This window comes from Microtus pennsylvanicus, chromosome 3, assembly GCF_037038515.1.
Source record: "Microtus pennsylvanicus isolate mMicPen1 chromosome 3, mMicPen1.hap1, whole genome shotgun sequence".
In the NCBI taxonomy this organism is placed as follows: Eukaryota; Metazoa; Chordata; class Mammalia; order Rodentia; family Cricetidae; genus Microtus; species Microtus pennsylvanicus.
In genome coordinates, this window is record NC_134581.1 from 63,950,892 (window position 1) to 63,978,280 (window position 27,389).

At 40.8% G+C, this 27,389-nt stretch overlaps 1 protein-coding gene across 1 annotated transcript in view; it reads right to left on the reverse strand.

The window, feature by feature from the left end:
- Window positions 1–27,389, reverse strand: part of Sin3a (SIN3 transcription regulator family member A) — a 53,785-nt gene that overhangs the window by 1,087 nt on the left and 25,309 nt on the right. The window contains exons 10-20 of the mRNA XM_075965808.1: window positions 25,106–25,224; window positions 24,323–24,533; window positions 23,395–23,511; window positions 21,049–21,287; window positions 19,598–19,781; window positions 17,952–18,525; window positions 15,139–15,308; window positions 9,607–9,780; window positions 8,331–8,423; window positions 7,406–7,500; window positions 1,504–1,711 (exon numbers count right to left, since the gene is read on the reverse strand). Coding sequence (XP_075821923.1) covers window positions 1,504–1,711; window positions 7,406–7,500; window positions 8,331–8,423; window positions 9,607–9,780; window positions 15,139–15,308; window positions 17,952–18,525; window positions 19,598–19,781; window positions 21,049–21,287; window positions 23,395–23,511; window positions 24,323–24,533; window positions 25,106–25,224 — 2,184 coding nt within the window. The remainder of the gene's footprint in view (window positions 1–1,503; window positions 1,712–7,405; window positions 7,501–8,330; window positions 8,424–9,606; window positions 9,781–15,138; window positions 15,309–17,951; window positions 18,526–19,597; window positions 19,782–21,048; window positions 21,288–23,394; window positions 23,512–24,322; window positions 24,534–25,105; window positions 25,225–27,389) is intronic.

Genomic DNA, 27,389 nt, shown 5'->3' on the forward strand with positions numbered 1-27,389 from the left:
GAGTCTCACTATGTAGCGCTCCCTGGCCTCAAACTCAAGGTCTGCCTGCTCATGCTTCCTGGGTGTTGGGATTGAAAAATAATGCCACCACCCCTGGCTAATTTTATTACTTTATGTATATATAGTGGGCAATTCTGCCTGTATGTATGTGCATTGCCATCTATGTGCCTGGTGTTTGAGAAGTCATAAGAGAGCACTGGATCCCCTGGAACTGGAGTTACAGACAGTTGTGAGCTGCCATATGGGTGCTGGGAATTGAACCTGGCTCCTACAGATGAACAGCCATGTTCTTAACCACTGAGCCATCTCTCCAGACCTGCCTGTAGAATGCTATCTTTAAAACAAAACAAAAATAAATAAATAAATAAATAAATAAATAAAGTAAGGTAGGTTGGCAAAATACCTCAGTGGGTAAAGGTACCTGACACTAAGCAAAATGGCCTATACTCCATCCCTGCACCCAAACAGAGGAAACAGCTCATCCTATGACTTCCACACTCACATAAACACAAATGAACACATAAAATAAATGTAAACAAAGGGGTCCCAGTATATTTGAAACAAAATCTGACGCATGACCCATTGAGACAAAAATGTGCCTTCGCCTCCCCTCACAACTGCACAATGTCTCCTTTCTCTATAGCCTTCAACCTGACCCACTGTTTCTATTTTCGTTAATATGCCAATGCCTTCCCTTCTTCCCAGCCTTGCATCTTACATTTCTGTTGCAAAGAAAACACTTCTCCCTTAACTCTACAACTTGTTATTTAGGTCTCAAGTATCCTGGTCTTGAGAAGCCACAACTGAAATCCCAAATGTCAGTTCCTTTGACTTTTTATTTCCTTTATAATGCACAGAAACACTACACACTTGCTTTAGTTTGTGGCTGTACCTGCTGTAACACAAGCTACATAAAAAGTGAGACAGCCCTTGAAAACAGGGTCCACACAAACAAAAGATGAGACACTGAAATGGAAACACTGGGAAATGCTTTTTTAGAAAGTAACACCAGGTGTTTAACAAGCTCTTGTAGGTTAAGCTATAGGCAAAACTCTGAAGCCTTCACCCCACACAGCCATCCTTCCAAATGACATTTCTTTAGACATCCAAGAGAAATCTATGAATGACCCAGGACACTAACACAACACAGCACCAACAGCTCTTCTCCCCCAGGGCCTGAAAGATTCCAACACTTTTGACACATCTTGGGGGTTTTAGGTCTGAGAATCCAAAGATGTTCTAAAGTATGTGTGGGAAACAGGAATTTGGGGACCATGCCAAGACGTTCTACTAAGAAGTGTTCCTCCATGAACTACAGATCCCCAGCAATTTCTATTCTTTAAGCCATGAAGTCTGTGGTTCTATTACAAGATCCTAAACAAACAAACACACCTGCTCACATAAGGACTGTTCCAGAAACAGGCTTTTATAAAAAGGAAATAATTCACACCAGTGCAGCAGGACTGGGGGCAATGTAGAGAAACCCCAACCACCAGTTCTCACCTGATGAGCTCTGAGTAAAGCGGTCCTCCGGTACATGTAGTCCTCTGACTTGATCACATACACCATTTTATAGGAGTTCAGCTTGAACCTACACTCCAGTTTATCTAGGCTCTCTACATTCTCCATGGGCTTCTTGCTGTTTCCTTCTTTTCCTTCTTTCTCCTGTTGCTCTCGACCACGCTGACACTTTCGGATACGCCGCAAATTTCTACGAAGCAGAAAAGCCCTTCAGGTTGAGAAAACATCTCTATACAGATCTCCATGACGCCTACCAAATGCTCTTTCCTTATGTAAGTGCCTCACGATTACTTACTACAATTTTAGCTACACATACATAAAAATGTGCAATGGTCTATATCCTTTTTCAATAATTTATTTATATTTTATGTGCACTGGTGCTCTGCCTGCACGTATCTGTGTGAGGGTGTCAGATCCAGGAGTTATATAGGCAGTTGTGAGCTGCCATGTGGGTGCTGGGAATTGAACCCAGGTCTCTGGAAGAGTAGTCAGTGCTCTTAACTGCCGAGCCATCTCTCTAGCTCTCATCTCCATCATTTTAGTGTCTTGTGATGAAATGGGAACTACCCATAAAGCCCCTTTGTGTACTGAAGGAAAAAAGTATTCTTGAAAGGTACTTGAGCAATTACCAGACTTACAAATGAAAGACAACAGAATAAAAACTTAGCCTTGAGAACATGCAAGATATTTTCTCAAAAGTGCACATTACATCAAGAAAAACAACATATTTATTGTCAATGATAAGATTGGAACTTTTGAATAAAACAGAGCTTTGGAGAAAGTGACAATAACTACCACAAGCTCCATGGCTTCCAGGTACCTGAAAGTTGTCTGTGATAAAAGCACTGGCAGAAACAAAGGTGACTTTTAGAGGGATAATGTAAAGCACATTGATATTTATTTAGCATACTTAGTAGACTTAATGCCTCCCAAATAATTAATCATCTATGAAAACAATTTACTCAAGGCACAAGACAAACCACAGTGTTTGCTAATGTCCTATAAAGCTCATAGACACTGCATATTACCACTTGCAAAGTCTTTTTTAAAAACTTAAAAGCGTGTGTGTGCACACAAATGCTTGCACACATGTGTGGAGTCAGAGGACGAGGTTTGGGAATCTGCTCTCCTTCCACCATGGATTCTGAGTAGGAATTCAGATCTATCAAGCATGTTCAACAAGCATTTTTCTACCATATGGTCCACCCACTTGGAAAATACTTGTCAAAGAACAGGACCCACCACAGTCCAAAAAGCCTGAAAATAATCTACAGCTCTATATACAAGTGAGGCTATAATTTCTTTTTTTTTTTTTTTTTTTTGGTTTTTCGAGACAGGGTTTCTCTGTGGCTTTGGAGCCTGTCCTGGAACTAGCTCTGTAGACCAGGCTGGTCTCGAACTCACAGAGATCCGCTTGCCTCTGCCTCCCGAGTGCTGGGATTAAAGGCGTGCGCCACCACCGCCCGGCTTATAATTTCTTTATTTATATTAAAAAAAGGCTTGTAAACTTTGTTTTAAATTAGCTTTGCAGTAAGATCATTTAGGAAAACATAGTGGGGCTTCATATCTTGCTTTTATGTTTGTTTAAGACAGTGTCTGGCTTCTAAGAATGACATCACTTCTGATCTTCCTGTGTAAGTGCTGGAATTCAGTTATGCACCACCATGCCTGCTTTGTATAGCCTTGGAGCCAAACTCAGAACTCTATGCCTCTAAGCATTGGCTGGGTTTTTGTTTGTTTTGTTTTCAAGACAGGGTTTTTCTGTAGCTTTGGAGACTGTCCCAAAACTCACTCTGTAGACCAAGCTGGCCTCAAACTCATAGAGATCTGCCTGCTTCTCTCTCCCGAGAGCTGGGATTAAAGGCGTGAGCCGTCACCACCACCCAGCCCATCTTTCAGTTTTAATCTCTAATCTGGCAAATGCAATTAGCATGATCACAATGAATAAAAGTGTTTTGGGAACTCAAGCCCTAAGAATGCACAAAGGCCCCAAAGACAAGGAGTCGGGCTGGTGAGCTGGCTTAGCCCTGGCTGGAAGGCACATCAGATGGCATTCAATCCCATGGTGGAAGTAAAGAACCAACTCACACAAGTTAACTGTCCTTTGGCTTCAACAGGTGCTCTACGATACATGCACAAACCAGATCATACCTACCTCCTCAGCTGAAGACAAATCACTGTCAACTAAAACCTGGCTCTTCTAAAAGTCCTACTTTGCTAGGTGTGGTGACACACAGCTTTAATCCCAGCATCTGGAAGGTAGAGACCAGCCTGGTCTACAGAGTGAGTTCCAGGACAACCAGGTCTACATAAGAGACCTGTATCAAAATCCCAAAGTTATGTTTATTCTGCTTTTCTTTGTAAAAGGGTATTGAGACTAAATTCATCAATATTTACTTTGTATTTTAAATTAGAGAAATAAACTAAATTTATTCTTTTGTATTTTTGCCTATATTATATACTTAGAAAAACATTATCTAGTACGTTATGAAGTTCATAAGTAATGGACTATAAACTAATGTTTGTCTAAATCACTTGGTGAGCTTTAAACTTCAAGAGAAAAATGAACAATTACTGTGTTCAATTCAAATATTAATTTTAGATGGAAATATAAACCAGTAGATATAGAAGAAAAAGCTTGAATTAATCTGCTCTTTAGAAAAAAAAAAAGCTAATAAGTTACATGGAAGATGAAGTTGGACCCTTGTTAACTGATTTATATTTGCTGTTTGACCACTAATCAGTTTTCTTAATGTCTTTATTATGTAATTCTTTAAAAAAAAAATCCTGAGATAAAGTCTAACTATATTGCTGAAACTCAGGGTCTTCCCGCCTCTGCTTCTAGAGTACTATATACATATGCCACAAGACCCAGACTCAAGAGGTGAAGTAACCAACTTTAAAATTACTCTCATGGGCCAGTGTGGGGGCTCACACCTTTAATCCCTCTACTCCAGAGACGGAGGCAGGCAGATCTCTGCAGGTTCCAGGCCAGCCTGGTCTAAACAAGTTCTAGGCCAGCCAAGGTTACATAGTGAGACCCGGTCTCAAAATAAATTAAATAAAAATAAAAAATAAAGGGCTAAAGAAATGGCTCAGCAGTTAAGAGCACTTCCTGCTCTTCCAGAGGACCTGAGTTCAACTCTCAGCATTTATGGCAACCAGGGGATCTGACATCTCTGGCTTCCGTGATCACCTGCATTCATGTGAATATACACTATACACATAATTAAAAATAAAAATCTGTAAAATTATTCTACACATCCATTTTCTCTCTTTTTTTTTAAAAAAAATTATTTATTTATTTATTTAGTATGTATATAATATTCTGTCTGTGTGTATGCCTGCAGGCCAGAAGAGGGCACCAGATCCCATTACAGATGATTGTGAGCCACCATGTGGTTGCTGGGAACTGAACTCAGGACCTTTGGAAGAGCAGGCAATGCTCTTAACATCTGAGCCATCTCTCCAGCCCCCATTTTCTCTTTTAAATCAGATTTAAATTAAAATGGCTGTACAATAATGGTTTAATGTTATGTGGTTCTTATATTTGTGAATGAAAACTATTTTGCCTTTAAATGTTAAATAAATCATATTAAGAAAAATTTCTACCAACTATTTCCATTTCCTAACCAGATTAAAGGAAAACATACTTTTAAAATATTTAAAAATTAAAAAGTTGTATGAGGGTTTTGATCCCACGTATGTATGTATGTATGTATGTATGTATGTATGTATGTATGTATGTTAACGCACCATATTAGTACCAGGTGCCTGAGGTCAGAAGAGGACATTCTCTGGAACTCGAGTTATGGATGGTTGTAAACCACCATGTAAATGCTGGGAAGTGAACCCAGGTAGTCTGTAAGAACAAGTGCTTGTAGTAACCACTGAGCCACCTTTCTAGCCCCTGGGAAACAATTTTTATTGTCAAGTATTTGAAAACTGTGGTGCACACCTTTAATCCAAGCACTTGGAGACAAAGGCAGAGAGTTCTGTGAATTTCAGGCCACCAAAACTCTATACTGAGACCCTGTCTGAAAACAGAAACCAACCAAATAAATCTTAAAATGTGACATGACAAGATGATATAGGGTTGATCTCCACCCTGCTGAGAAATGCCTGGCAAATGCTCAAAGCCAGCTACGCAGACCGCTGAGTACAGAACCTGGGAAACCCTTTTCTCTGTGTGCTGAGACGAAGCCGGTCATCCTTGAATACAGTGTTTAGGAATTTGAGGGGTTGGGTTTTATGTCTTTTTTTTGGAGACTTTTTTTGAGGGTTTCACTCTGTGTAGACCTGCCTGTCCTGGAACTTGTTCTGTAGACCAGACTAGCCTTGAAATCCGAGATCCACCTGCCTCTGCCTCCTAAGTGCTGGGATTAAAGGCATAGGCCATCATGGCTGGCTCTAAAATAGAGATTTTGCTCTCAGTTTTAAGAGAAAATAATGGGTATGATGTCCTTGTCAGCTTGACTAATCTGGAATTAACTAAAACCTAAAACACGGAAGATATACCCGCGAGAGACTTTTGCTTAAAGTAGAAAGATTTACTTCTAATCCAGGATCTTTGGGGTGGGAAGACACCCCTTTAATCCAGATCTTTTGAACTGGAAGCTCCATAACTGATCTGGGCCACACTGATGGAGACCTATATGAAATGAAAAGGAAGCTTTTACTCCTTGCCTGCTTTCTATTGCTTTGCTATCAAGTATATTCCTTCACTGGCATTAGAGCCTACTTCTTTGAAATTCTGACTTATACTGAAGACAGCTGAGACACTCAGCCAAGTGGACCAAACAACTACTGGATTCTTGGACCTTCCATTCATAGCCAGCTACTGTTGTATTAACTGGACCACAGCCCAATAGCAATTCTAATAAATCCCCTTTCTAAATACATTTATTCTCTAAGTTCTGTTCCCCTAGAGAATTCTGATTTATATGGAAGGGTTGTATTGTATAGCCCAGGCTAGTCTTGAAATCCCAGCAACCCTTGTGCTAGAATTTTCCAATTCCATGATCACTGGTATAAACCACATAACTGGCTCATCTATCCAATTTCTACTTCTAAAATAGTTTTCAAAATCAGAGGATTAGCATTAAACTTGTATGTATATGGGGAAAAATTTAAAGTTCTAAACAGAAAAGAATTACAGAGCGGCTACAAGAGATTTGGAGGCCCTTTCTATCATCCCCAAAACTACAAAAGTGGTTCAATGAATCTAAAATGTTTATTCTTCTGTCTGGAATTTTGGTACATGTCATGAAGACGGTCTCTATTTTTCCCCCCTTCAAGGTAAAGACAGGGTTTCTGTATGTATCCTTGGCTGTCTTGGAATTTGTTCTATAGACCAGACTTGCCTCGAACCCAGGGATCTGCCTGCCTCTGCCTCCTCTGTGCGGGGATCAATGGTGTGCCTACACGTCAACCTCAATAAAACGCCTGGCATCCAGTCCAATGAGCTTCTCTGGGAGGCAGAGCCCCAAACACAGTGATGGTTTGGAGGTATTATAGGACTTGTCCTATGTGACTCTGCTGGAGAGGACTCTTAGAAGCCTTTTCCTTTTGCTGATTCTGTTCTGTATTTTCTTGTGACAACTGGAGTTCTGAGTATGGCTGCATGCTGAGTCATGCTAGTGAATCACTGATCCATGGACACACACACTCTACCCGACGGAGTGAGGACCACAGGTTCTCTAGTGTTCTCGCCTCTTGAATGTTGGAGATTTTACAGGTAAGGCAGCAAATGCTCTAATACCATCCTCAGCAGACATAACAGATGAACAATTTAGGAAAACAAGACTCTCAATCTGCCCTCCATCTGCCCCCTCCATGCTGTGAACAGTATGTAGCACCACCAGAGGTGACTCTGCAGACTTGCCTTGGGAGAAATACTGGTTTCTGTGCCAGATGTTCTCGAAGTTCAGGAGATGTAGTATCAGAACTCATGTATCGCTCCACGTAGTCTGACCAACGCTAGGAAGACAAATGTAAGAGAAAGATCATAAAAATAGCTACATGAGTCTAATCCTACCACAAACTATCCAAAGACTATAGATTTTAAGAACAAAATAGCCTAGTGTGATAGTATACAAAAGTAATTCTAGCACCTGGGAGACTAACACAGGAGGGACTGCAAACTTGAGGTCAATGAAGGCCCGGGGGGGGGGGGGGGGGGTAATCACTCAGATTATAGCTCAGTGGTAAAGAGTTTGCCTTTGAACCCCAGAACTGTGAAAATAAAAAGTAACACCATTTTCCCTAAAGAACATGCTTATTACTTAAACGCTATTAGCCAACAAGATAGCACATTTGAGATAGTTATCAAAAATAAATCTGTAGAAACTGCAAAACAGTGTCATTGATACATTCCACACTAATAATTGGAATACTGACACCTCTTGAAAAAAAGTAAAGTTCTGACAAACATAAGCCAAATGGTCTCTTCTTATTCTCCCAAACATCATCTATGTGGCCTGGCCCCTACTTATATTACCATTGCGGACCAATGATAATATATTCCCTCAGTTAAAAATTCCTGGGCTCACCAGGCAATAGCGGCGCATACTTTTCATTTCAATACTTGGGGGGCAGAGGCAGGTAGATTTCTGAGTTTGAGGTCAGACTAGTCTACAGAGCAAGTTCTAGGAAAGCCAGGAGTACACAGAGAGACCCTCTCTCAAAAATAAGTAAAATAAAATAAAAAGTAAATCCTAAAAATATAATCACAGAAACCCTACAGAGCTACGGCTCCCAAGAATTCAGAGCAACTAGGCAAGCTCTATGTGAGATATACTTGTCCATACCTCTGCTTCCACAGGGTCATCTGAATTCTCCTCTTCTGTGTCCAAAAGCTCAATGGTCAGTTGAACCTGGCCTTGACTCTGAATGAACATTAGCTGAAAACAGAAGAAGACCGTAAACACATAAAACAAAATTCCCAAGGCTATACACCTAGACTGTCATAATGTCGGTGGAAAGGCATTAAAATGATAAGATTTTATACCAAAGAAAAAGATGAGGCTATTGAAAAGCTGCTGATATATCTCCAATACTTAAGGCTCAGGAAAGAGTAGAGTCACAAAGATTTTAAGAGCCAGAAGACCAAGACATCTGTTTCAAGATAGTGTCTTCTAGACATAACAGGGAAGCCACATCCACGAAATCTCAAAAATAGGGTTATTAAGACCTGCATGACATGAGCTGATATTCCAACGTGGAAGGGAAATTTCACAAAGGCCCACCATTAGATGAAGAGATACAGGTAGTCACTGGCTGCTGAGAGAGGGAGAACCTATTTTCTCCAGTGACAAGCCCCAATAGGTTACCCCAGGTGTCAGTCCTAAATATATGTACATATGAACACCACCAAATGAACTCCGTGGGTTGTATACATACATGACAGTGAACATTAAAGAAGAGGCCATGAATCTGAAAGCAAGTCGGAAGGGAACACAGGAGAAATTTGACGGAGAAAAGAAAGGGGTAGACATGATGTAAACATGGTATTCACGCAAGAAATTTACAAACATTAAAAATGAAAAGAAAAAATTGAAAAGAAATTAAAAAGAATATTCTGTTGGGCTAGCAGGACAATGGTCCATTGATTTTTACACATAAACATTTTCCAAAAAATATTTACAAAGCATTGTAATTTTTTAAAAGCTGAGATTAAGGAAGCTTGTTTTTTGTTTATTTTACTGTTTTGTTTTAAATGCAGTAAAAGTAACTGGGACTCTCAGCTCAGTTGGTAAGATGCTTGGTGCCAAAGAAGCACGGGGATCTGGTTTGATTCCCAATACTTATGCACAACTCTGGCTCATAAGCACAGCACTGGAGAGACAGCCAGCCCAAAAAATAAACTCAGTGAGCTCAAGGCCAATGAGACAGAGTATATAAAAAAGGGGAGGGGCACAAAACCTGTACAGTGTACAGCTCCTGCTGAGCACATACATATACACACACACACATACACACACAAACACACAAACACGAGTGAGCGAATGAATGGCAGGAAAGGATCAAAGTAGACTGTCCAAAGGAGACTTGGTTTTAGAGATCAGCTTCAGTAGCAGCTCCTACCTTAAAGCAGTTCTCATCTGACATAAGCTGCTCTGCTTTCCTCTGGTATGTTGATTCCAGAAGGCTCCTTGATGTCTGACTGTTCAGCTGGCCTCCAGTGGCTCCATTATTGTTTTCTGCCAAGTAAAGGTCAGTAACCTGCACACAGACCTCATCGCTGACAATGTGCTGTAGCTGGAACGAAGAACAGACCAGTGGTGAGCGAGGAAAGCTCTTTTCCTATCCTCTAGCCACCGCCCGGCAGGATTCCTAATCCTTGTACAAAACCTAAAACTGAAAAAGTTGCAGTATGGCCAGGTGGTGGTGGCACACACTTTTAATCCCAGCACGCGGGAAGCGTGATCTCTGTGAATTCAAGGCCAGCATGGTCTACAAGAGCTACAGGACGGGCTCCAAAGCTACAAGAAACACAGTCTCAAAAAAAAGAAAAACAAAACAATAACAAAAAGGTTGCTGTATAAGCCACGTGGGGTGGCCCATGTCTTTGATCCCAGCACTCAGGAGGCAGAGGTATGTGAGGTATGTGGATCACTTTTGAGTTCAAGACCAGTCTGGTCTACAGAGTGAGTTCCAGAACAGGTAGGGCTATGTAGAGACCCTTCTCCTCGCCACCTTCCCCCAGCAGCTCACCTAATGAGCAGAGCTGAAACTAGAAGTCAAGTTCCTAACCCAAGGCCAACTTTCTCACCATCAGTCCACTGGCCAGTCTACACCTGGCAGAAGTATAATCCTTAAATTGTGCATGTTAATTCTTTAATTTTTTTTTACCCCCAAGATTGGGTTAAATTAAACCCAGAACCATAAAAGGTTACACCCTTTGCCTTAATCATGTGGTTGAAAATTGTTAACCTTTCTCTTAACGGAGGATTACAGGAGGCTTACTAGACCTAGTGGCTTATGTTAACAGCCCTAGAAAGTTAATGCACCCTGTGGGCAAACCCTGACCATGACACACGCTAGACAAGTGCTTGCTACAATAATGGGCAACATACCCACCCCACTATTTCTGTTTTGATTTTCCTCACTATTCTTACTATGAAATCAAAATTCTCCTAGATGACTCCAAGGGTAAAGTTGATTGACTTCAAGCTTGATATCCTGAGTTTAACCCCTGAAATCCACATGGTGGAAGAAGAGAACACACACCCATAAGCTATTCCCCTGACCTTCACATATCCACATGACACATAATATACAAAATACTTAAATAAATGTAAAAACAGTAACTCTCACAAGTGAAATGAAACCCTACCCATAAAAATAACAGAGCAAAATATGTTAGGACTGGGGTATATATAGCTTAGTGGTAGAGGGCTTGCCTAACAATACAAGGCCTTGAGTTTAGTCCCTAACACCAAACTGACCAAGCCCTAGAAACAGAAAGCATAAATGATAATTTCAATATTGATTTATCTATTTTACTTAGTCATTCTTATGCTGTCATAGCCACTAAGCCATTCTACTTTTAGGAAGATCTGATTTTTGAAGTATAAACGATCTGGACATTACCATTGAAGTTGACCTGGGAGCACAGTAAAAGCTTCACAAGTTTTAAGTGGGGGAGAAAGAGGAGCAAGGTAAAAGTTTATCTAAGACATGAACTCTCTGTTCCATGAAGACTCACCCTGCTGGCTTAAACCTTGTTTTTGTTTTTTTTTGTTTTTCGAGACAGGGTTTCTCAGTGGTTTTGGAGCCTGTCCTGGAACTAACTCTTGTAGACCACGCTGGTCTCGAACTCACAGAGATCCGCCTGCCTCTGCCCCCCCCCCCCCCCCAGTGCTGGGATTAAAGGCATGCGCCACCACTGCCCGGCTTAAACCTTGTTAAAGTGGACTGAGTCCCTGTTCATATCCTCTTTTAGGTTTCTGGCCTCTCAGAATCTTTGGAAAAGGAAGCACTATAAATCCAGACACAACCGGCAGCAAGTATACTCACACCCACATTAAGACATTCATCTAGTAACCTGAAATGTTGTAGGGATAGTTTTGAGGATTCATTTTTATTTTTAAAAAAGTAATTTTTCTTCTTTTTTAAATAGAGAAACACCTGCATTGAAAAGCTTCAGCACCAAGGCCAGAGGTGCTCAAGTCTCAAGAGGGCTGGAGAAGGCATATGTCCAATGCAGAGAAACACGAGAATGACGATTCAAGGATAAAGGGATGCTTCCCTTGTCAGGCCCTCACATTATGGCATATTTGAGCTCTATCACAAGGGATCTGAGACTGCCTACTTAAGAATTAACCCCTCCTTGTTTTTGAGACAAGGTCTTATGTATCAATCTGGTCTTGAACTTCCTATAATATAGCTGAAGATGACCAACTTTTGGTCTTCCTGCCTCCTCTTTCAAACTGCTGAGATTATAAGCATGTTACCATACCCACTTTATGGAGTGTTGGAGATCCAACCCAGGGCTTCATGTATGCTTGGGAATTAACTCTATCAATTCAGCTAACTAAAGTTCCAACCTGAAAAGGGTAAGACAAATGTATGGCCTGACCTTGAAACTTGTTCAACCAGAATTGAACTCCAGGGGACCAAGAAGTAAAAAAAAAACAAAAAAAAACCTCTCTATTCCCTGAAGAGTTATGACAAGTGGGGTGGTTTGAATAGGAATGGCCCCATAGACTCATGTGCAGGAATGTTTGGCCCATAGGGAGTGGCACTATTAGGTGTGGGTGGCCTTGCTGGAAGAAGTGTGTCACTGTGGAATGAGGCTTTGAGATCTCATTTGCTTAAGCTACACCCAGTATGGAATACAGTCTTCTGCTGCTGCCTGCTGACCAATCTGACCAACTACCTGACCATGTCTGCTTACACGCTGCGATGCTTCTTGCCATGAGGACAATGGACTGAACCTCTGAAACTGTAAGCCAGCCCCAATGAAATGTTTCTTTTATAAGAGTTGCTATGAGTTGGGCGGTGGTGGTGCACGCCTTTAATCCCAGGACACAGAGGCAGGTGGATCTCTGTGAATTCAAGGCCAGCCCGATCTAACAGAACGAAATACAAAACAGCAAAAACTACAGAGAAATCCTGTCTTGAAAAAAATTAAAATAATAGTAATAATAATAAAAAGGCTGGGCAGTGGTGGTGCACGCCTTTAATCCCAGCACTTGGGAGACAGGTGAATTTCTGTGAGTTCGAGGCCAGCCTGATCTATAAGAGTGAGTTCCAGGACAGGCTCCAAAGCTACAGAGAAACCCTGTCACCAAAAAGAATTGCTGTGGTTGTGGTATCTCTTTCACAGCAATAAAACCCTAAGACAAGAAGCTTGAATACACTTTTAAAGACACATGAATTTGGGTTTCTGAAGGAAACTCCTGTTCTCCAGTTTGTAAAAGTATACTGATAGTGTTAACCACACAAATTCATAACCAGATTCTGCTAAGTAAATTAATCCTATTTCAAACATTAACCGAGGGCTTATAAAAAGTTAATTTTATCAGCTTTCTTTCAAAAATACTGGGTTAGTACTATGAAAAACGGTTTGTTCCTAGTTATAGCCAATAGTAAGCTTGGAAGCAGAAATATATATGGGGGAAACAGAGCTGGTAACTTATATACATTTAAGAACTCAATAGGGATTTGTCTCTCAAATTATGAGTATAGCTGACTATCACTCACCAACAAGACAGACCCCTTTAAAGGGAAGGCCGAGGAGCTTTTTCAATTTTCAGAGATGTCTCACTAACAACTTTCAGTAAGACACAAGATTCAGATGCATGCAGCTTTCTTCACCCATCCCAACAAGATTCTGTGAGCATTCAGAGGCCGGTATCCTTCCAAAGCCAAGAAAAAACCAAGGGTTCTTTGCAACAGTTAGTATTTTCCTCAAGGGAACTCTCGGCCTTTTCCTCTACTGAAGCAGTGTGGACTCCTGGGTAGAATTTGCTTTTTCTATCTTTCTAGATCAAAGCATTTATGTCTCTGATCCCCTAGGAGTTCAAATACTAGTACGAAGTCTAACCCTGAAGCAGAAAACCTATGACAGACCTCCCAGTCAGAAGGATAACTCGGTTAGAAGGAATCACATTGGCTGGGTGTGGCATCTCACACCTGTAATCTCAGTATTCAGGAAGCTGACACAGAAATAATACTAGCTCAAGATCAGCCAATGCTATATTGTGAGATCCTATAACAAACAACTCCACATATTTAAAATTCCCAAGAATAAAATGTAAAAGCAACTACAAGCCATACACAGTCTCAGATAATTGAGGTAGGCAGGGCATTATAAAAGACTTCTAATATTAAATAAGGCAAATAGAAGGCAATGTTACATCTATGTTTTCTTCTTAAAAAATGTTAGGTGAACCCCTATGTACTCTATCCATGGCCATTAGGACAGGCTCTAAGGAGGGTCACACTACTACAACACAGAACAATATATGATCCAAATCCAAGGCTGTAAGAGTTGTGTTTTGTTAACAGGAGAAACAGATGTTGTCCAGCTATTTCCTCTGAACAGAAACATCAGACTTGGGAAGAACATAAAACATACAAGGCTCAGTAAGCAAACATAGAATAACACCCCTCAATACACAATGAGGTCTCATGTATCCCAGGTTGGCCTAGAATGTAGCTGAGAAATACCTTGAATTTCTAATCCTCCCATAAAAGTAGTAACAGTATCTGGGGAGAGGACATTCTCTCATAGGTCAAGCTGCCTTCTGGTTGTGCACAAGTAATGTGGGATAGCCGGGTGGTGGTGGCGCACGCCTTTAATCCCAGCACTCGGGTGGCAGAGGCAGAGGCAGGCGGATCTCTGTGAGTTCGAGACCTGCCTGGTCTACAAAGGGAGTTCCAGGACAGGCTCCAAAACCACAGAGAAACCCTGTCTCGAAAAACCAAAAAAAAAAAAAAAAAAAAAAAAAAAAAAAAAAAAAAAGTAATGTGGGTTACCTTTCTATATACTGTGAATAAGTTTTAATTGGTTAATAAAGAAGCTGCTTTGGCTTATGGCAGGACAGAATATAGCTAGATGGAAGATCCAAAGATACAAAGAAAAAGAAGGCAAAGTCTGGGAGACACCAGCAGCTACCAGAGAAGCAAGATGTGAGGTAACAAGTCATAAGCCTCACGGTAAAATATAGAATAATAGAGAGTGGTTATTCAGGAACTGGCAGAATTCAAGAACTTCTATGAATTGTCAGCCATGCTGGAATGCGTATGGTGGGCTTTTGGGCTTTTCAATGATGTGGCTGCCTTTGGGTTACCTATGTTCATTAAGTAACCACCGTAAACATAATAAATAGTTCAGTAAGCTAGACTTGATTAGAACTATTTCTTTGGTTTGTTGTCAGTGCATCATAAGGGGTAAAGAGACGTTTGTTCATTGTCTCCCCAGGAAAAGCCACACAACATACTTCCCTTAAAATTGGTCCTTTCCTTTCAGAGACATAATTTATAAACACGGTTACATGGTTAAGCTGTTTTCCTTTCCCCATAGAAATGTTGCTTTTTGTTTGCCTAACCCACTTTCAGGTAAGGACACCTTCCCTTGGTGGTCTAGGCTCCACCATACCCTCTCACCTGTCTGACGATGCTCTGGATTAGTTTGTCCATAGTAAAAGCAATGTAGGCGTGAATGGTGAACATCTCTCTCAGTGAATCTTCGTACTGTGATGAGTCTATGTTGCCATCAAGCAGGCTCCGCACCATGTCCAGGAAAGCTGGATAATAATCTTCTACATCAACATCCACTATAGGAAAGATGAGATAGGTAAGACCTTACTCTGCTAAGACAAGCTCAAGGACAGAGAGCAGGGAATCCCATAGCTGATCTATACACCATTTGAAAAGACGAATACCAGATACGACTCAACCCAATTCAAACAGAAATGAAATCTGATAGACTGTAATCGCCAGCACTGGCCATCCAAGAACAGTGACTTCCAACACAGACTGACCGCACTGCTGAGTTCTATGTCATCTGAGAGCCAAATATCCCAAGAGGGTCCTTCAAGTTGCTGGCTCCCCCACTTACACAGAATCATTTCTCAAGGGGGATATTTGCACATAAAGCTATTTCAATGAAAAGTAAAGCATAGAAAAGAAAAGGCAGGCATAGTTAGATGCTAGCTAGCATTTCGAAACCTCTTGGCCACAGAACAGTTATTCAAATTAAGACCCCTATGAATGAACTTATCTGATTTTTATAAATGTCTTCTTGTTTAAAAAGGATTTGCAGGAGCTGGAGAGATGGCTCAGTGGTTAAGAGCATTCCCTGCTCTTCCAAAGGTCCTGAGTTCAATTTCCAGCAACCACATGGTGGCTCACAACCATCTGTAATGAGGTCTGGTGCCCTCTTCTGGCTTTCAGGCATACACACAGACAGAATATTGTATACATAATAAATAAATAAATAAATAAATAAATAAATAAATAAATAAATAAATAAATAGGATTTGCAATGCTGTATCTAACTAGTGACATTAAATGATTTGTACTTGTTGCACATGCAGCACTTCAACCAATAGCTGGGATGAATCTTACTAGTAAAGAGACAGCCGCTAGGACAGGGCACAAGGAATGGGGTTGCCTAAACTTACTAATTAGCACCCATTTATGCAGAGTTCAAAAACTAACCTCATCTTGGGCATTGTGGCACATGCCTATACCTGAGGAAGGTTAAGGCAAAAGGATTTCTCAGAGTTTGAAACCAACATAGACTACATAACAAGTTTTTGGACACTGAGCATTTTGAAGCAGGAGGGTCTCAAATAGAGAGGGGGGCGGGCATGAGGTTGTTACTGGGTCTTAGCTTTATCCTCTTCCTTGTTCTCTTTAATGATGAAGTATAGAAAATTTTATAGAGCTGTAAAATTCTATTTGTGGGGCAGGGGACATGGTTCAGTGGGTAAGAACACTTCCGACATAAAAGGAGCCACAGAACCCATATAAAAACCTGGCTATGACCACCTGTACCCTCAGCACTGCGGGGTGGGAAGAAAGGAGAAGCACTAGGGTGTCCTGACCACCAACCCAGCTCCAGGTTCAGTGAGAGCCTGTCTCAAGGAGTAAGGTACAGAATACTAACAGACACTCCCTGTTCTCACTGCACATGCACCACCTCATACAAAAAAATCTTATGTCCTTTTTCATATATGTTGCACTTCAATAAAAAAAATTCATTAAAAATGTTAATCACAAAAGGAACTCTTCTCGTTGATTAACTGGCCACCAAATTTGTAAGGGAAAACAAAGGAAGATCCACTTAAGGAAAACGGGGTGGATCTTATAGACAGGCAAAACGAACAATTGCTGTTTACAACAAGCTACTAGCTGGAGTTCTATCACAGAATATCACTTTCTCTAAGCCCACGAAAGAGACAGACAGCCTCTGAAATATGTAGGATAAAGTGGAGTCCAAACCATAGATTTGTAGCCACAGCTGTAACTGAGATGAGGTCTGGATGATCACTGAAGAGCAGACTATTGCAGTCTAGGTCAGGCTAAGACAGTTATCAAGCCCAGATTTGGCCACTGTATTTGTAATTTCTACCAATACAGAAAGAATCACCACACTTAAGCCCCAAAATTATTACTTTCAAGCTAGATCTAATACAGATAAAGGTTTTTCAAAGAGATTCCTGGTGTCATTAGTTCAAAAGATAAGAAGCTAGGGTTGTACCCAGGATTCCGATTTACTAGTTCATGAAGCTCATGGAAGGGAAGCCTGTGAGGAGACGTCTGGCTCATAGGTTAAATACATAACTGAAGAGTGAAACCGTTATCTGGAAGCATGCAGCACAGCATGCCACAAGGCATATGGTAGCTTCTTTAATGAGCCCTTGGTTTTTTTTTTAATCTTCTTTATTCCTCTGCTGTCTCACACCATTTAGAGTCCCAATTCTTTTTTAGAAAATATCAGAATGAGCCATGAAGCCCATTAAAGAGAAGCTTGCTAACACACATCTAGGAACTTTCCTATTTGCCATAAGCATGAATAATGAGGAATTTATATATTGTTATGGAATGGAATGAACTATGACATTTCTTCTCATCTGAAAGACTACTCATTAACCTGCCAATGAATCACCCATCCCTCACATTCCACAGTGCTAACAATGGACCCATGTGTCCAGAAACTGGGGACTACACAAGGTGCTATGTATACATCCTTCCCTAACCCTCAAGCAACCCCATAAAGTAACAATTACTGCCTCCATTGTATTGGTTCATTTATGGGTTCATGGGTTTAAGGAAGGTTACACAACCAATTAAGTTGCAGAGGTATGATATAAACCCTAGTACCAAACAAAAGCAACTGCAAATTTCATGAGGCCTTGAAGCCAGTCATCCAACCTACATACATTCTGAAAGCCAACAGTCTAAGCACTCACTAGGCTCTTTGAGTCGCAGCTGTATGGCAGGGCTATCACTCTTGTCTCGCTTTATGCCTAGCACCTCCCGTTCCCACTCTCTCTCGCGGTTTTCTTCTTCAATTTGTCGCTCAGCTTGAGAACAAATCCGTAGCAGCCTCAAGCAGAGAATCTGATGCAGTCGCATAAAGATATACCAGTTATTATTAACATAGAAGAGGTTATATACTTCATCCATCCCTCTTAACTTCTGAGCTGCTGTGTTACTAAATAACAACTTGGACTTAGGGGGACTGCCCCCAACACCATTGTGCTTCTTAGGTGCCCCTGTGGCTTCGTCCACATCCATTTCTTCCTCTTCTTCTTCTTCTACATCTGAGAGATCACCTCTCTGAGCAAACAGTAGATCGGGAATGAAATGATGCATAATTTGCTTGATTTTGTACTTGTCCTCTTTCTGAATGCCTGTCTGCCTCTTCACATGATGGATGATCAGAGCAGCAGCATCTTCTAGTATCTGCTTGTCTTCATAGGCAAGGGAAAGGTGTGGGCCAACAGGTACGCCAGCATTCTCTTCTGTAGCCTGTTCTTGTCTCTGGAGGAATAGACACAAAACCATTGTGACATGTATACAGCAACAAGCTTACAAGACTGTATCAGCAATGCCAGGCGGTGGTGGAGCACACCTTTAATCCCAGCACTCAGGAGAATCTAAGCAAGATCAGCCTGGTCTAAAAAGCTAAGAACCAAGTTCTAGGATCACCAGGGCTATACAAAGAAACTCTGTCTTGAAAAACAAAAACAAACAAACAAAAAAGACTGCACCAGCAGCACATTATATTATGAACCATAGTGAGAACTAGGCACACTGGCACTGCCTGTAACTCCAGCCTCTGGATGGCTATGACAGAAAAAGTGAACATGCTAAGCAGTTTGGGCTTATCCAGTGAGATTCCCATCTCAAAACAGAGAGACAGATACGTAATAGTGGCTACCCAATCTGAAATACAGGAACTTAGCTTAATTTTTATCTCTCTTCCAAATATTCATGGGTACTATGGTCATTGTGGCTTGATAAAAAAAGATTGGTACCTTCAGATATTGAAGACTTAAAAGAACAGTCTTTAAAATTTTAGATTAGCACTTATGAGTGATATAAAAATATTAGGGTGGAGTTTGTCACATGGAGGTTAACATGGTCAAACATAGACAATTAAGTGAAAAAGTTCACTTACTATTTTTATTCTATGAAACTCAGATTCACTTTTAGAAAGCCTCCTACCTCCTGAGACAGGTCAACTTCTATTACCCGATTCTTGGCTCCTAGTACTATTTACACTCCCGGTAAGTGTGCAGAGTAACAGGGATTGCCAACACTTTTTAAACTGAGGTAGATAAGAGGGTTTCCACAGACACAAGATATTTGTTGGGAGAAGTGGGGGGAAGGGGACCAAAGGTATAAACTGAAACCAGAATGATAAATTAAGAAACTAGAGGAAGGACTAAGTGTAACAACCAGTCTTAGGTCTAAGATGTAGACTAGGAATCAAAAGTTATGACGGACTCTACTCAAGAAGAAAGAATCAGCAGCTCTCAGTGACTGGAGAGTGAAAGCCAGGCTGAACACAGAGACCAAAGCTGACGGAGATGTAGCTCACCCAGCTTACCTCATCATAGATGCTCTCAATCTCATTAAGTAGGCTCTTAGACCTCAGGACCTTGGTGTCATTCTGTTTGAAGTTAATGCCCTGGTGATCCAAAGACTTCAAGTAGTACTTCTCATTTTGCTCTCGCCACACCTTGTTAAAGCCTCTCTGAGCTTCTCGCCATTCTTCCTCTTTCATCTTCAACCTTAGCAGGGTGGGAAAAATGTAAATAATAATTGAGAATTTAGAGGGTGTAGGAATGGGAAATATGCCAGGCTTATATTATTTGATGTAAACTCGAACCTATGCAAATTCTGATCAATGGTTGATACTAGAGATAATATCCTTGGTATTACGTAAATGAGGTTTTTTGGAAAGTGGGGCGATTTTGTTTTTCTAGATAAGTCTTACTGTGAAGTTTTGGCCTAGAACATGCTATACAGACCACACAAATGGTCAAACTTAAAGTAATTCTGTCTTCCACCTCCTCATTTATGATATTATAGGAACGAGAACCCACATCTGGCTTCCTACCCTGAGTATTGAGAAAGTTGAGTGAAAGTTGGGTGTGGTGGCAGATGCCTTTAATTCCAGACCTTGGGAGGCAGAGGCAGGCAGATCTTTGTGAGTTCAAGGCCAGCCTAGCCTACAAAAGTTCCAGGACAGCCAAGGATACACAGAGAAACCCTGTCTAGGAAAAAAGAAAAAAAAAAAGGTAACATCAATGAGGTCTCCATGAGGGAGCATGGAGAAGTTTCTGAGACAAGGACTCACTTTGAAGCATTGCATGATTTGAAATTGACAATGTAGACCAAGTTAACATCAAATTCAAATTTACAGCAAACTTCTTCCTCCCTAGCATGAGGACTATAAGCATGAGCCACATATGGCTCCGAAAAATCTTCTTGAAAAGTTGCTTCTACGTCATGACTCAGAATGCTTACTGAGCTAATGAAATCCAAAGTCCCAAAGAGGGCATTTGGTGAAGGGGGAAGTTTGCAAGTTCAAAGCCAGTCTGGACAATATAGTGAGATGTTATTCCAAAACAAAGTTCTTAAGTACATACAGATACAGACACAGACGCACACACAGATTGGGATATGGTAAAACATTTGTTTACCAAGCATATTACACAAATGGTCCTAAATTCAATCTCCTCTACTGAGAAACAAAAACTAAAACATAACCCTCAAATATAAAATCAAAGCACACTGTCATACACTAACTCACTCTCTCTCTGGCACAGGAAACAACTCAGGGACTTATGGGTGTTACGCAAACACCTGTCACTGAGGTGCATCTCTCATCCTCATCCGTTCCCTGTCAACATTTATTCCATCTGGAATTAAAACCCTTAACCAAGTTCCACCATTCTACTCTGTCCCCAAAGTAAAACAACCAAGGAAGAAAACTGAAACTCTAATAGGATACTGAACCTCTCAGAAGACACACAAAAGCCGGAAGATACATGCCTTTTAAGAACAATTGGAACGGCAATGGAGGGATTCTTCCTCAGACCATCGATGATATCAGCGGCTTTATCGGCATATATCCTCTGGAGTGCTTTCCGATGGATGATTTCTGAGGTGCCCCCAAGGGTGTTATCCAAGCGAAATTTGGCTTGTTCCTCAGCAGACAAGCGTGAAAGCTTTTTCTGTATTGCTTCCAGAACCCGGATTGTTGCAAGATTGGTCTCTAAAACTACATCAAGCTTAAAACAAAACAAAAGAACAGAACAGAAGAGGGTGCTCAGGCCAAAACCATAACATAGCAGAGCTGGGAGAATAAGGAGAGTGTCAAATCCCTTGAGACTGAAGTCATGGTTTCTATACAAGCCACGTAAGACTCGCTATAGTAACATGTGAACAATGGCACCTACTACTTTCATAAAGCTGTCTTCTAGAAGCACATGAAGTGATCAACAGTCATCACACCTATCACAACTTCCACACACTGTTTAGCACTGCTGACCACAGGCCAGTGGGACCTAAGAGAAGTCTATTCTACTGATATATTTCCTTACACTTTTGTTTGTACTGAGACAAGGCCTTACAATGGATGACCTGGAACTTGCAATATAGACTAGAAGGGCCTTCAACATATGGCAAGTTCTTGCCTCTGCTACTTAAAGGCTGGGATTACAAATGTGAGCCACTATATCTGGTCTAATGTATAAGAAAACAATCCCAAAAGACAGTTATGAGATTAACAAGTTTGGGGGTATTAAATATGTCTAAAAGATTTAAATATTAAGTTACTGCTTCACATCCAATAGCAACAAATTCAGGATTATCCTTTCCTTTTGAAACAGGTTAGCATGTAACCCAGACTGGCATTCAACTGTCCATGCAGGTGAGGATGACCATAAATTCTTAAATCCTTCTGCCTTCCCTTTCCCAGGGATTATAGCTATACTCCATTGCCCTTGCTTAAAAATGATTTTCAGTTGATTAAAAACATACCATAGAGGCTGGAGAGATAGCTCACGGGTTAAGAGCAATGCCTGCTCTTTCAAAGGTCCTGAGTTCAATTCCCAGCAACCACATGGTGGCTTACAACAATCTGTTATGAAATCTGGTGCCCTCTTCTGGCTACAGACATACATGCAATCAGAACACTGTATACATAATAAATAAAACTTTTTAAAAAACAGGAAAAAAAAAACCTTCCCATAGAAGCCAGGTACCCAGGAGGCAGAGGCAGGTAGATCTGAGTTCAAGGCCAGACTGGTATACAGAGAGAGTTCTAGGATAGCCAGGGCTACAGAGAAACCCTGTTGAAAAATGAATGATTGAATGAATGAAACTTCCCATAGAAATTAACAATACAATTTAGTTTTCTGAAATGACTAATTAGGTCATTAATTCCAGGGCTGGGGTGGTTTGAATGAAGATAGCCCCAATAGGCTCATATATTTAAACAGTTAATCCTTAGTTCTAAAACTGTCTAGGAAAAATAAGGAGGTGCAGTGTTATTGGAGGAGGTATATCACTAGGAGGTGAGCCTTTAGGTTTCAAAAGACTAATATGATTCTCAGTGCATTCTCTCTGCCTCCTGGATATGGCTCAGGACCAATATGAGAGCTCTCAGTTGTTGCTTCCCTCCACCACATGGACTCTTACCCTCTGAAGATTTAAACCAAGTCAAACTCTTACAGGTTGTCTCAGTTATGGCATTTTATCACAGTGATAGGAATGTAACTAAGATGGGGGAAAGATGACAACCACCAGTCACCGGGGAGACAGCATGATTGCTCTGCAGAGGGAATGAGCTCTCTCCCACTGATCTGAAGAAGCAGGCCCAGTCAACACAGTGTAATAAATATACTAAGTCAGATACACACATGCAAAACACAATTAACTCCTTTCAGTGTGGTATTAGTAAATGTCATCTGATAATGGAGATGTTTTTTGAGCCTAGTTTCAGAAATTCTTTTCCTACAATAGGAATCTCTGCTAGCCAATTCATTCATTCTAGATCTACCCATCCCAGTGACTACCTTTACGATTTAAGTCTTACCGGCATGTACCACTAGGGTTAATTCTTTAATCTTTTTTTAAAATAATTTATTTCAGTTTATTTTATGTGCATTAGTGTGAAGGTGTCAGATCCCCTGGAACTGGAGTTACAGACAGTTGTAAGCTGCCATGTGGGTGCTGGGGATTGAACCCAGATCTTCCTGAAGATCAGCCAGTGTTCTTAAGCACTAAGCCATCTCTCTAGACCCATCTTTTTTAGTTAATTCATACACAGTATTTAAATACCCCTTCATTTATATCTTCCTTGTTCCCCAAATTTCAAATCACAAAGGAGGATACCTCAAATCGTTCATCTTCACAACGATAAATATGTTCTTCATACTGAGTTTTCTTGGAACTAACAAAAGTGGAGTCTTCAGACCACGATGGGAAGGAAACCCAGGTATCATTTAAAACCTTTGGATAGAAAAAGAGGAGGCAGAAAAGCTTGTAAAAATTTACTGGTAATTAAGCACTCTCAATAAAAAGACAATGCTACAGAGAGGAAAAAACACAGGCTAGCTTTATGTCGATTTGACACAAGCTAGAGTTATCAGAAAGGTGGGGAACCTCAGTTGAGAGAAAATACCTTCATAAGAGGAGTAAAACCTGGCTATATGCAAACCTGTAAGTTATTTTCTTAACTAAAGATTGATGAAGAAGGGCCCAGCCCATTATGGATGGTTCCATCCCTAGACTGCTGGCCTTAGTTCTACAAGAAAGCAGGTGAGTAAGACATGAGAACAAGCCAGTAAGCAGCACCCCTCCCATGGCCTCTGCATTAGCTCCTGCCTCCAGCCCTGTCTGAGTTCTCGCCTGATTTCTTTCAGTGATGAACAGTGATGTGGGAAGCACAAGCCAGACAGTTTTGCCCCCAAGTCATGGTGTTACATTAGAGCAATAGAAACCAAGCTAAGACACCTAGTTGATAAAAGAAAAAAGAAAGTTCTGATTAAAAGTTTTCTTTTGAAAAAAAGAGAAGGTACATGCTTTCACAATTCATATAAATGCTGGCCTTTCTTGTAACAGGGTTAGCAGATAAATAAGAGCACTTGTCATCAGATCAGACCACCTGTGTCTGAACCTGGAAACCCACATGGTAGGAGAAACCCACAGCTGTCATGCTTATACACTTATCAACCAAATAAATGAAAACTTACAAAACTCTGACCCTGGTACTATCATTACGCTCTTTTGAAGAATCTGAAGATCCAATGCTGACCCTTACCTCTTTACACAAAGGAGTCCGTCCTGTACACTTGGGCTGCTGGTAACTTTTTGGTAGGGCTCGGTAGCTAGAGCCCAATCTTTTACAAGAGGCATAGTCGATCTCCATGGCAATGCCTTCTGTAGCTCGTTCCTTGGGAAAACTTTCCAGATGTACAGACTCCTTATAGCCCAGAAAGTTTTTAAACCAATTAAACAATTCAGGGAATTTCCTGAAGAACCAAACAAAAAACTGGTAAGCAATTTGAAGCAGGATGCGGTTATGAGGAACAACATCACAATTGCTACCAGAGACAATTATTTTCTCCCTGAGAAGCATCCTTTAGTTAGTTAGGTTCCACTTTCCTTATATAATAATGCTCTCCAACAAGACAGTAAGAAACTAAGAAGCCATTCTTTGGCTCAATACTGCTTCACTGTTCATATAATCCTCAGGACAGCAAATATAATCAAGATTCTAAAGCCTGGGTGATCAGTGTCTATAAACATCTAGTGCTGGTCAGACAATCGAGAGACCATGACTGTTGCATCATTAGCTGATACGCTGTCAACACATTTCTTCTCTTTGTTTTTGAGACAGGATCTCTCTGTCTAACTCAACTTCCTCTGCCTCCCTGGTGCTGGAATTAAAGGCCTGTGCCACCACACACATCCTGAAAGTTAGAAGACATGAGGCCCCTTCTGGCACTGTCCTTTGTGGCAACTCAAATACCTTTGTCTATTACATGCCTTCACAGTCTCTGTACTGTCATATCAGAAGTGCTAGGCTGTTCACCTCACTTACCCCAGAAAAGGAGAGACCAGCTGTACAAGCTCAGCCCGGGAGATCACCTCCTGGTTAAAGATAACCAGACAGCGCAGAAAGTTTTCATAGGCCTCTGCACTCCGAAGAGCCTTTCGGACCTTACAGAAACAATCAAAAGAAAAATAATTACAAGTAGAATCAGGGTCATCAATTTTTTTAATAGGGTAAATTTAATCTGATATTTACAAAGGAATCAATGTTACTTTGTTTAGATACAATCAGAAAAATCACCCTAAAAAAAAAAAGACACTGTAATATGTCTCTAAACAGCCTAAAATCGATAGGAATACATGTGAACCACTGACACTGGATGGTAAGAACACAAGGGGTCGTTTCACTAGTCTCTTTAATTTTACATGTGTTTAGAATTTTCTATAATTAAATCATGAGATCATGCACAATACCTTCTCAAATGTTTGCTACTCCAGACCATGACAGTTACAAAGCTTCGGTAGCCCGTCCTAACAGATATTTACAGGAATTTTTATTAATACTGTTTTCATATTCTTGTTAATAAATTTTTTTTGATTTTGTTTCAGGCATGATGTCATATAGCAGAGGCAGACCACTAAACTTGCTATATATAGCCAAGGATAGCCTATAAATTCTGGATACTCTTCCTCCTCAATGTGTAGAATCTCAGCATTCTTGAGGTGGGGCAGCAGGAACAATTTCAAGACCAATCTGCTCCTGAGGCCAGCCACAGGTGCAACAAGATCTCGCTTCAAAAACCAAAAATGAGCTGAGGGGGCTAGAAAGATGGCTTAATGGTTAAAAGTGCTCTTCCCATTCTTGCAGAGGACCCAGGGTTGGGTGCCAACAAACATGAGGTAGTTCATAACCACCTATACATGTGTGGCATAGAGGAGTTCATAAAGGCACATATATACACCTAATAATTAAATCTTAAAAGCAACAACAAAAAAAGCCTGAGAATATGGATCAAATGGCTAAGGGATTTTTCCATGAGCAGAGGACCAGAGTTTGTATTCCCAGCACCCACATAAAACATCAGGCAAAGCAGTACAAAACTGTAATCCCAGCTATGGAGAATTAGAGACAGGAAGATCCCCAAGGCTTGCAGACAATCCAGTGTAGCCAATTAGTGAGCTCTAGGTTCGATGAGTCCTTGTCTCAAAAAATAAGGTAGAGATGCAACTGAAGACAATACCTAACACTGACCTCTGACCTCCACACACAGATATGCACACATGCGTATAAACAGACTCACACATGAAAAAGTGTATACACACACCTCAAACAAACAAGGAACTGAGATGGTTCAATGAATAAAGCACCTGGAATGCAAGTTTGAGGAGAGAACTGGGATCTGCAGACCACATAAAGCCAGACGCAGCAGTGTACGATCTGTAATCCCAGCACACCTACAGGAGGCAGACAGGAGATTCCCTAGAACTCCAGGGCCAGCTACCTTAAGCTGTCAATGGTGCTCAGCAAAAGACCCTGCCTCAAAGTAAGGTGAAAGATGAGGACAGACATTTATGTTTTGATTGCACACGCAACCCTCCCCCACACACATACACATATTAGGCTATTATCCTACTTACAGAATTGAAAACTAACATTTTAAAAGCCTCTAAAATTAAAATATTTAGCAGCTTACAAAAAATGTAAAACTACCAAATGAGGTAGTAAGTCTGGAGTGTTAGTTTTAAAAGCCGGTAGTTAGCACTCTGGATCTGCATGCCTAGGACTTGCCAACACACTTGTCTGTTCAGATTCCTCCTCCTTTGTAGCAGGAGGCACAAAACAGGCACTACACAGAACAGACTGGAATTCACAGATGCACAACCTTGATAGGAAAGGCTTTTTACTAAAAAATAATTTTTTTTAAAGATTTATTTATTAATTATGTATACAGCATTCTACTTGCATGTGTTCTGCAGGCCAGAAGAGGGCACCAGATCTTATTACAGATGGTTGTGAGCCATCATGTGGTTGCTGGGAATTGAACTCAGAACCTCTGGAAGAACAGTGAGCGCCCTTAACCTCTGAGCCATCTCTCCAGCCCCTAAAAAATTATTTTTTGAGGCAAGATTTCACTGCATAGCCCAGGCTGGCTGACAATTTGTGGCACGTCTCCTGCCTCTGTCTGTCAGGTGCTAGGATTGAGTGTGCACCACTACACCCAACTTCTGAAATATGAATTTTTAATGTTACAGATGAAAGAAGACTGCACTTTTTGTAGTGTATGCCATTCATTTCCTTTTAATGTATTAGCTTTTAAACTGTCCAACAGGCC